General features: G+C 60.7%; 1 protein-coding gene across 1 annotated transcript; it reads right to left on the reverse strand.

The window, feature by feature from the left end:
- Positions 1-7,434: 7,434 nt before the first annotated feature.
- LOC116969601 (paraneoplastic antigen Ma6E-like) lies at positions 7,435-10,060 on the reverse strand (the record flags this gene model as incomplete). The annotated part of the gene is made up of 5 exons (XM_033016431.1): positions 9,947-10,060; positions 9,799-9,909; positions 9,296-9,405; positions 8,247-8,475; positions 7,435-7,482 (listed from the first exon to the last, which is right to left on the reverse strand). Coding segments are annotated over exons 1-5 (612 nt in total), but the record flags the coding sequence as incomplete, so codon positions are not given.
- Between the last annotated feature and the right edge of the window lie 224 nt (positions 10,061-10,284).

Below are 10,284 nucleotides of genomic sequence, written 5' to 3' on the forward strand. Positions count from 1 at the left end.
AAGGTGGAATGGATTACTTATAATACGTCATTGGAGATAGGTTCGTAGATTATAAAGTATGACTTTTCATCTAATCCTGAGTCAAGTTTCAGTTGGGTTTTCGTGCCGGGCCAATCTACCCCGTCAGATAATTAATGAATGGAGCCCATATTTTATCAAAAAGTTCTTGGTTGTCCATTAAGACAAGTCTAATTCTTTCTAGATATAGGGTCTCCGACATTTCCATAATCCACATTTTAATTGTAGGGGTTGTAGGGCCTTTCCAAAATTTTAATATTTTTTTCCCGGTTATTATACTGTAGTCGAGGAAATTTATTTGGCTTGTTGTGAGTGTTAAACTTTGTTCTGATATTCCAAGTATTATTAATTTTGAGTTTGGATCCAGTTTTGTGTTACTAACTTCTGAAATTATTTCAAAAATATCTGTCCAGAAATCCTTAATTTTTATACAATTTGCAAACGTATGTGTTAAATTAGCCTCTAGATGTAGACATTTATCACAAATAGGAGAGATTTGTGGGAAGATTCTATTTAGTTTTATTTTGGAGTAGTGTAATCTATGTAAGATTTTAAATTGTATTAAAGTATGTCTGGCATTTAACGAACATTGATGCATATTTTGTAAACTTTCGTCCCACACATCTTTCGTTATAGGATGACCTAATTCATTTCCCCATGTGTGTCTATATGGTTCCGTCGATTGTACCTCGTTGTTTAGGAGGGTGTTATAAATATAAGCTATTAATTTTTCAGTGTTTGGATGCTTGTTCAAACATTCATCAAGGATTTCTGGTTCCCTAGTCCTGTAGACTTGTGTATTAGATTTAACATAATCTCTAATTTGTAGATATCTGAAGAAATTATTTGAGTGCAGTCCATGATTCTGTTGTAACTCTTGAAATGAAAGAAAAGTGCCTTTCCCATAAAGATGTCCAATCATTTTAATTCCATAATTTTTCCATTGTGTGAAACCCTTATCCAAAATGGATGGCTTGAATAAAGGTTTATTTACAATGGGAAGGCATAGTGTTATATTATTCAATTTTAAAACTTTTTTAAAATTGTTTCCAAATTCGTATTCCACTATGTATTATGGGGTTTTCTTTATAGGTTTTTTTGTGCAGTTTTGTGGGAGCAAATATGATCGGACCAATTTCAAAAGGTAAACAGTCTTCCTTTTCCATCCTTAACCAATCTGGTTGTTGAGCCATTTCTTCCAGCCAGAAATTCATGTTTTTAACATGGACTGCCCAGAAATAAAACAAGAAATTTGGCAAAGCCAAACCTCCATTTATCTTTGACTTACAAACCCTTAACAATCCTATATGTTTCAATAAGATCCTTCTAAACTCCAGCGTGTACAAGCCCAGCCGTTCCATTCTCACAGCATATGACAGTCTCGCTATCCCGGGAATTAACCTTGTGAACCTATGCTGCACTCCCGCAATAACAAGAATGACTTTCCTCAAATTAGGGGACCAAAAACTGCACACAATACCCCATGTGTGGTCTCACAAGGGCCCTGTAGAAATGCAGAAGGACCTATTTGCTTCTCTACTTTGCTCCTCGTGTTATGAAGGCCAACATGCCATTTGATTTCTTCACTGCCTACTGCACCTGCATGCTTACTTTCATTCACTGATGAACAAGGACCCCCAGATCCTGTGGTACTTCCCCTTTTCCTTTGACACCATCAGATAATAATCTGCCTTCCTGTTTTTGGAATTAAAGTGGATAGCCTCATATTTATTCACATTAAACTTCATCTGCCATGCATCTACCCACTCACCCAACCTGTGCAAGTTACCCTGCATTCTCATAGCATCCTCCTCACAGTTCAAACAGTCACCCAGCTTTATGTCATCTGCAAATTTGCTAATGTTCCTTGTTATCCCTTCATCTAAATCATTAATGAAAATTGTAAATAGCTGCGGTCCCAGGATCAAGCCTTGCGGTACCCCACTAGTCACTGCCTGCCATTCTGAAAGGGACCCATTCTGAAAGGGACATCTCTGGCTCTTCACACTGACCTGGCTCACCTGGAAAGACAGGGCATGTACGTGAGGATGCTTTTCAGGGAACACAGCTCTGCCTTCAACACGGTCATCCCCACCAAGCTCACCACCAAACTCCACCAGCTAGGCCTCAGCTCGTCGATATGCGACTGGATCCTGAATTTCTTGACGGAGCGACACAACAGTGATTGGGCTGATCACCAACGGTGATGAAACACACTACAGAGCGGATGTGAGGAACTTGGCGGACTGGTGCGCACGTAACAACTTGTCCCTAAACACCTCCAAGACCAAGGAGCTGATTATCAACTTCAGGAGGTCGCATAGTGGAGAATACGATCCAATCTTTATCAACGGGGACAGTGTGGAGAGAGTGTCCAGCTTTAGGTTTCTGGGCACTCACATTGCAGAGGACCTCACATGGTCCACCAACACCGCTGCGCTGGTCAAGAAGGCACTGCAACGACTGTACTTCATGAGAACATTAAAAAAGACTGGTCTGCCCCAACAGCCGCTGACACCGTTCTGCCGCTGCACCACAGAGAGCATATTAACGTATGGCATCTCTGTGTGGTATCTCAGCTGCACGGAGGCGGAGAGGAGAGCTCTTCGGCTCGTCGTCCACAGAGCGCAGAGGATTACTGGGACACAGCTACCAGCCGTGGAGGGCATCTACCACGCACGGTGCCTCAGGAAGGCCGTCAGCATCCATAAAGGCTCCTCACTCCCTTGTAACGGACTGTTCGATCTACTTCCTTCCGGCAGATGTTACAAGACCTTCTACGTCCGATCCTCCAGACTCAGAAACTGCTTCATTCGCAGAGCTATAGCAGCTCTGAACCGGCCCTGCTGAGTGCCCCCCATCCCCCCTGGACTGTCTCCGTCAGATGTTCACGTCGCACAGTGTATTTATTTATTTTATTTTTTGACATCGGTTGGAAGCTGCACACTAAATCTCGTTGCACTGATGTGCAATGACAATAATATATTGTTATTATTATTATTATTATTATTATTATTATTATTATTATTATTATTATTATTATTATTATTATTATTATTATTATTATTAATGTGTGATGTTTGTCTGTAATCATATCTTATCGAAAAAACGATGTGCTAACGGTAAAAATGTCACATATTCCAGTAGAGATTTTACTCCTGGTCCAAAACAGCCTTATCTGAAAAATTCGTGTTTTTTTTTTTTTTTTTTTTTTTTTTTTTTTTAAGTAGGCGCGAGAGTAGACCACCAGGTCCGTCGAGCCCGCACCGCCATTCGCTCATGGCTGAACACTAAACAGACACACTTACCCACAAACAGTAGACACAAGACACAGAACACAAGACACTACCCTCCCCTTTATACCGCTATCACCCCTCTCCACCCCAAGAACCTCGTGATCTCCTGGGGGAGGCAAAAAACCGGATAAAAACCCAGGTCCAATTCGGGAAAAAAATCCGGGAAATTCCTCTCCGACCCCAATCCAGGCGATCGACACTTGTCCAGGAGATCACTCAGGTCTTACTATACTAACCATACCTAGGTCCATATCCCTGCCCTCTCCCCGTAGCCCCTTATCCCCTTGGCAGCTAAAAAAACATCTATTTTAGTCTTAAATATATTTAACGTTTCTGCTTCCACTGCTCCCTGGGGCAGTGAATTCCATAAATTACAATACAATACAATACAATTTATTGTCATTTGAGCCCCAGTGAGACTCAAACGAAATTTTGTTTCCACAGCCATACAAACAAAGACAATGTCCTACAGACATACACACAATTAAGTTCACACAAACATCCATCACAGTGAACCCACTGTGATGGAGGCAAAGTCTTTTCTCTCCCCTGCTCTCCATGTCTCTCCCGATGTCCAAGCCCCAGGCGGGTGGTGATAAGTCCCACGGCCATTTTAGGCCGCGCGGGGCGATTTACGGCCCCGCTCCCGGTCTGAAAGTACAAGGTCGGAGCCCCAGCGTGCGATGGTGAGTCCCACGGCCATGAAGCCGTGCCGGGTGATGTATGACCCCGCTCCAGGTCGTTCCAACCCCGCGACACGGGCTGGAGAAGTCGCGTTGCGGGAGCTCCGGGAAGCGGTCTCTCTCTCTCCCCCCGGACCCGCGAGCTCCCGATGTCCCAGTCCACCGGACCTGCGGCTGCGTTGCTGGAGCCTCCGAGCCCCAGGAGTCGAGTCGCAGCAGCGAGTCACCACCGCTCCCCACGCACCGAGGCCGGCCAGCCCCACGATGGTGAGTAGTCCGCAGCTCCACAGCTCCGCAGACTCCCGAGCCCCCGGGTCGTTCAGGTTGGAGGCCGCTCCACGGTGCTAGGCCCCAACGACAACGGAGACCCGACAGGGAAAAGGTCGGGTCTCCCGTACAGGGAAGAGATTTAAAACGGTTTCCCCCCCCCCCCCCCCCCGCCCCCCACATATACACATTTAAAACCAAGCTTAAAAAAACACAAACACTACATTTAACTAGACAAAAATAAAAAAAAGACAGACAGGCTGTAGGAGCCGCTGCAACGAGTCGCGCCGCCACCAGACTAACCTCTGGGTGAAGAAGTTCTTCCTCATCTCAGTTTTAAAAGAGCCCCCCCTTATTCTGCAACTATGTCCCCTAGTTCTAGTTTCCCCGATCATTGGGAACATCCTCGGTGCATCCACCCGATCAAGGCCCCTCACGATCTTATATGTTTCAAAGAGATCGCCTCTCATTCTTCTAAACTCCAAAGAGTAGAGTTCCAGCCTACTTAACCTTTCCTCATATGTCAATCCCCTCATTGCAGGAATTAATCTTGTAAACCTTCGCTGCACTGCCTCCACTTCCCCGCTGCCCGCGCTCTTCCCCGCTGCCCCCGCTGTTCCCCACTGCCCCCGCTCTACCCCGCTGCCCCCCCGCTCTACCCCGCTGCCCCCCACTCTTCCCCGCTGCTCCCCCTCTTCCCCGCTGCCCGCTGTTCCTCCCCGCTGCCCCCCGCTCTTCCCCAGTGCCCACCGCTCTTCCCCGTTGCCCCCGCTGTCCCCGATGCCCGTTGCCCCCCGCTCTTCCCCGCTGCCCTCCGCTTTTCCCCATTGCCCCCGCTCTTCCCCATTGCCCCCGCTGTCCCCGTTCTTTCCCGTTCTTCCCCATTGCTCCCGCTCTTCCCCGCTGTCCCCGCTCTACCCCGTTATCCCCGCACTACCCCGCTGCCCCTCGCTCTTCCCCGCTGCCCCCGCTCTTCCCCGTTGCCCCTCGCTCTTCCCCGCCGCCCCCGCTTTTCCCCGCTGCCCCCGCTCTTCCCCGTTGCCCCCCGCTCTTCCCCGCAGCCCCCGCTCTTCCTCGTTGCCCCGCTCTTCCCCGTTGCTCCCGCTCTTCCACGCTGCCCCCGATGCCTGCTGTCCCCCGCTGCCCCCGCTCTTCCCCGCTGTCCCCGCTCTTCCCCGTTACCCCCCGCTCTTCCCCGTTGCCCCCCGCTCTTCCCCGTTACCCCCCCCCGCTCTTCCCCGCTGCCCCCGCTCTTTCCCGCTGCCCCCCGCTCTTCCCCGCTGCCCCCCGCTGCCCCCGCTCTTCCCCGCTGCCCCCGATGCCCGCTGCCCCCGCTCTTCCCCACTGCCCCCCGCTCTTCCCCGTTGTCACCCGCTCTTCCCCGCTGCCCCCGATGCCCGCTGCCCCCGCTCTTCCCCGTTGCCCCCGCTCTTCCCCGCTGCCCCCGCTCTAACCCGCTGCCCCCCGCTCTACCCCACTGCCCCCCGCTCTTCCCCGCTGCACCCGCTCTTCCCCGCTGCCCCCGCTGTTCTCCGCTGTTCCCCCGCTCTACCCCGCTGCCTCCGCCCTACCCCGTTGCCCCCGCACTTCCCCGCTGCCCGCGCTCTTCCCCGCTCTACCCCGCTGCCCCCGCTGCTCCCCCTCTTCCCCTGCCCCCTGTTCCTCCCCGCTGCCCCCCGCTCGTCCCCACTGCCCCCCGCTCTTCCCCGCTGCCCCCGCTGTCCCCGCTGTTCCCCCGCTCTTCCCCGCTGCCCGCGCTCTTCCCCGCTCGACCCCGCTGCCCCCGCTGCTCCCGCTGTTCCCCCTGCCCCCTGTTCCTCCCCGCTTCCCCCCGCTCTTCCCCACTGCCCCCCGCTCTTCCCCGCTGCCCCCGCTCTTCCCCACTGCCCCCCGCTCTTCCCCGTTGCCCCCGCTCGTCCCCACTGCCCCCCGCTCTTCCCCGCTGCCCCCGCTCTTCCCCGCTGTCCCCGATGCCCGTTGCCCCCCGCTCTTCCCCGCTGCCCCCCGCTTTTCCCCATTGCCCCCGCTCTTCCCCATTGCCCCCGCTTCCCCCGCTGTCCCCGTTCTTCCCCGTTGCTCCAGCTCTTCCCCGCTGTCCCCGCTCTTCCCCGTTATCCCCGCGCTACCCCGCTGCCCCTCGCTCTTCCCCGCTGCCCCCGCTCTTCCCCGTTACCCCCCGCCGCTCTTCCCCGTTGCCCCTCGCTCTTCCCCGCTGCCCCCGCTCTTCCCCGCTGCCCCGCTCTTCCCCGTTGCTCCCGCTCTTCCCCGCTGTCCCCGATGCCCGTTGCCCCCCGCTCTTCCCCGCTGCCCCCCGCTTTTCCCCATTGCCCCCGCTCTTCCCCATTGCCCCCGCTTCCCCCGCTGCCCCCGCTGTCCCCGTTCTTCCCCGTTGCTCCCGCTCTTCCCCGCTGCCCCTCGCTCTTCCCCGCTGCCCCCGCTCTTCCCCGCTGCCCCCCACTCTTCCACGCTGCCCCCCGCTCTTCCACGCTGCCCCCGATGCCCGCTGTCCCCCGCTGTCCCCGCTGCTCCCGCACTTCCCCGTTACCCCCCCGCTCTTCCCATTTCCCCCCCGCTCTTCCCCGTTACCCCACCCCCCCCGCTCTTCCCCGTTGTCCCCCGCTCTTCCCCGCTGCCCCCGTCCTTTCCCCGCTGCCCCCGCTCTACCCCGCTGCCCCGCCTGCCCCCACCCTTCCCCGCTGCCCCCGATGCCCGCTGCTCCCGCTCTTCCCCACTGCCCCCCGCTCTTCCCGGTTGTCTCCCGCTCTTCCCCGCTGCCCCCGATGCCCGCTGCCCCCGCTCTACCCCACTGCCCCCCGCTCTTCCCCGCTGCCCACCGCTCTACCCCACTGCCCCCCTCTCTTCCCCGCTGCCCCCGATGCCCGCTGCCCCCCGCTCTTCCCCGCAGCCCCCAATGCCCGCTGCCCCCCGGTCTTCCCCGCTGCCACCCGCTCTTCCCCGTTGCCCCCGCTCTTCCCCGCTGCCTCCCGCTCTTCCGCGTTGCCCCCCCCCCCGTTGCCCCCCGCTCTTCCCCGTTGCCCCCCCGTTTCCCCCCGCTCTTCCCCGTTCCCCCCCCCCGTTGCCCCCCGCTATACCCCGTTGCCCCCCGGTTGCCCCCCGCTCTTCCCCGCTGGCCCCGCTGCCCCCGCTCTTCCCCGTTGCCCCCCGCTCTTCCCCGCTGCCCCCGCTCTTCCCCGCTGCCCCCGCACTTCCCCGCTGCCCCCGCTCTTCCCCGTTCCCCCCGCTCTTCCCCGTTGCCCCCCGCTCTTTCCCATTGCCCCCGCTGCCCCCGCTGCCCCCGCTGTCCCCGTTCTTCCCCGTTGCTCCCGCTCTTCCCCGCTGCACCCGCTCTTCCCCGCTGCACCCGCTCTTACCCGCTGCCCCCGCTGTTCCCCGCTGTTCCCCGCTCTTCCCCGCTGCCCCCGCTGTCCCCGCTGCTCCCGCTGTTCCCCGCTGCCCCCTGTTCCTCCCCGCTGCCCCCCGCTCTTCCCCACTTCCCCCCGCTGCCCCCGCTCGTCCTCACTGCCCCCCGCTCTTCCCCGCTGCCCCCGCTCTTCCCCGCTGTCCCCGATGCCCGTTGCCCCCCGCTCTTCCCCGCTGCCCCCCGCTTTTCCCCATTGCCCCCGCTGTTCTCCGCTGTTCCCCCGCTCTACCCCGCTGCCTCCGCCCTACCCCGTTGCCCCCGCACTTCCCCGCTGCCCGCGCTCTTCCCCGCTCTACCCCGCTGCCCCCGCTGCTCCCCCTCTTCCCCCTGCCCACTGTTCCGCCCCGCTGCCCCCCGCTCGTCCCCACTGCCCCCCGCTCTTCCCCGCTGCCCCCGCTGTCCCCGCTGTTCCCCCGCTCTTCCCCGCTGCCCGCGCTCTTCCCCGCTCGACCCCGCTGCCCCCACTGCTCCCGCTGTTCCCCCTGCCCCCTGTTCCTCCCCGCTGCCCCCCGCTCTTCCCCACTGCCCCCCGCTCTTCCCCGCTGCCCCGCTCTTCCCCACTGCCCCCCCGCTCTTCCCCGTTGCCCCCGCTCGTCCCCACTGCCCCCCGCTCTTCCCCGCTGCCCCCGCTCTTCCCCGCTGTCCCCGATGCCCGTTGCCCCCCGCTCTTCCCCGCTGCCCCCCGCTTTTCCCCATTGCCCCCGCTCTTCCCCATTGCCCCCGCATCCCCCGCTGCCCCCGCTGTCCCCGTTCTTCCCCGTTGCTCCAGCTCTTCCCCGCTGTCCCCGCTCTACCCCGTTATCCCCGCTCTACCCCGATGCCCCTCGCTCTTCCCCGCTGCCCCCGCTCTACCCAGTTACCCCCCCGCTCTTCCCCGTTGCCCCTCGCTCTTCCCCGCTGCCCCCACTCTTCCCCGCTGCCCCGCTCTTCCCCGTTGCTCCCGCTCTTCCCCGCTGTCCCCGATGCCCGTTGCCCCCCGCTCTTCCCCGCTGCCCCCCGCTTTTCCCCATTGCCCCCGCTCTTCCCCATTGCCCCCGCTGCCCCCGCTGCCCCCGCTGTCCCCGTTCTTCCCCGTTGCTCCCGCTCTTCCCCGCTGCCCCTCGCTCTTCCCCGCTGCCCCCGCTCTTCCCCGCTGCCCCCCGCTCTTCCACGCTGCCCCCCGCTCTTCCACGCTGCCCCCGATGCCCGCTGTCCCCCGCTGTCCCCGCTGCTCCCGCTCTTCCCCGTTACCCCCCCGCTCTTCCCCTTTGCCCCCGCTCTTCCCCGTTACCCCCCACGCTCTTCCCCGCTGCCCCCCGCTCTTCCCCGCTGCCCCCGCTCTACCCCGCTGCCCCCGCTCTACCCCGCTGCCCCACGCTGCCCCCGCTCTTCCCCGCTGCCCCCGATGCCCGCTGCCCCCCCTCTTCCCCACTGCTCCCCGCTCTTCCCGGTTGTCTCCCGCTCTTCCCCGCTGCCCCCGATGCCCGCTGCCCCCGCTCTTCCCCGTTGCCCCCGCTCTTCCCCGCTGCCCCCGCTCTACCCCACTGCCCCCCGCTCTTTCCCGCTGCCCCCTGCTCTACCCCATTGCCCCCCGCTCTTCCCCGCTGCCCCCGATGCCCGCTGCCCCCCGCTCTTCCCCGCTGCCCCCAATGCCCGCTGCCCCCCGGTCTTCCCCGCTGCCACCCGCTCTTCCCCGTTGCCCCCGCACTTCCCCGCTGCCTCCCGCTCTTCCGCGTTGCCCCCCCCCCCCGTTGCCCCCCGCTCTTCCCCGTTGCCCCCCCCCCCGTTGCCCCCCGCTCTTCCCCGTTTCCCCCCGCTCTTCCCCGTTGCCCCCCCCCCGTTTCCCCCCGCTATACCCCGTTGCCCCCCGGTTGCCCCCCGCTCTTCCCCGCTGGCCCCGCTGCCCCCCGCTCTTCCCCGTTGCCCCCGCTCTTCCCCGCTGCCCCCGCTCTCCCCGCTGCCCCCGCACTTCCCCGCTGCCCCCGCTCTTCCCCGTTCCCCCCGCTCTTCCCCGTTGCCCCCCGCTGTTTCCCATTGCCCCCGCTGCCCCCGCTGCCCCCGCTGTCCCCGTTCTTCCCCGTTGCTCCCGCTCTTCCCCGCTGCACCCGCTCTTCCCCGCTGCACCCGCTGTTACCCGCTGCCCCCGCTGTTCCCCGCTGTTCCCCGCTCTTCCCCGCTGCCCCCGCTGTCCCCGCTGCTCCCGCTGATTCCCGCTGCCCCCTGTTCCTCCCCGCTGCCCCCCGCTCTTCCCCACTTCCCCCCGCTGGCCCGCTCGTCCTCACTGCCCCCCGCTCTTCCCCGCTGCCCCCGCTCTTCCCCGCTGTCCCCGATGCCCGTTGCCCCCCGCTCTTCCCCGCTGCCCCCCGCTTTTCCCCATTGCCCCCGCTCTTCCCCATTGCCCCCGCTGCCCCCGCTGCCCCCGCTGTCCCCGTTCTTCCCCGTTGCTCCCGCTCTTCCCCGCTGCCCCTCGCTCTTCCCCGCTGCCCCGCTCTTCCCCGCTGCCCTCCGCTCTTCCCCGCTGCCCCCCGCTCTTCCACGCTGCCCCCGATGCCCGCTGTCCCCCGCTGTCCCCGCTGCCCCCGCTCTTCCCCGTTACCCCCCGCTCTTCCCCTTTGCCCCC

This window comes from Amblyraja radiata, unplaced genomic scaffold (assembly GCF_010909765.2).
Source record: "Amblyraja radiata isolate CabotCenter1 unplaced genomic scaffold, sAmbRad1.1.pri S89, whole genome shotgun sequence".
Lineage (NCBI taxonomy): Eukaryota > Metazoa > Chordata > Chondrichthyes > Rajiformes > Rajidae > Amblyraja > Amblyraja radiata.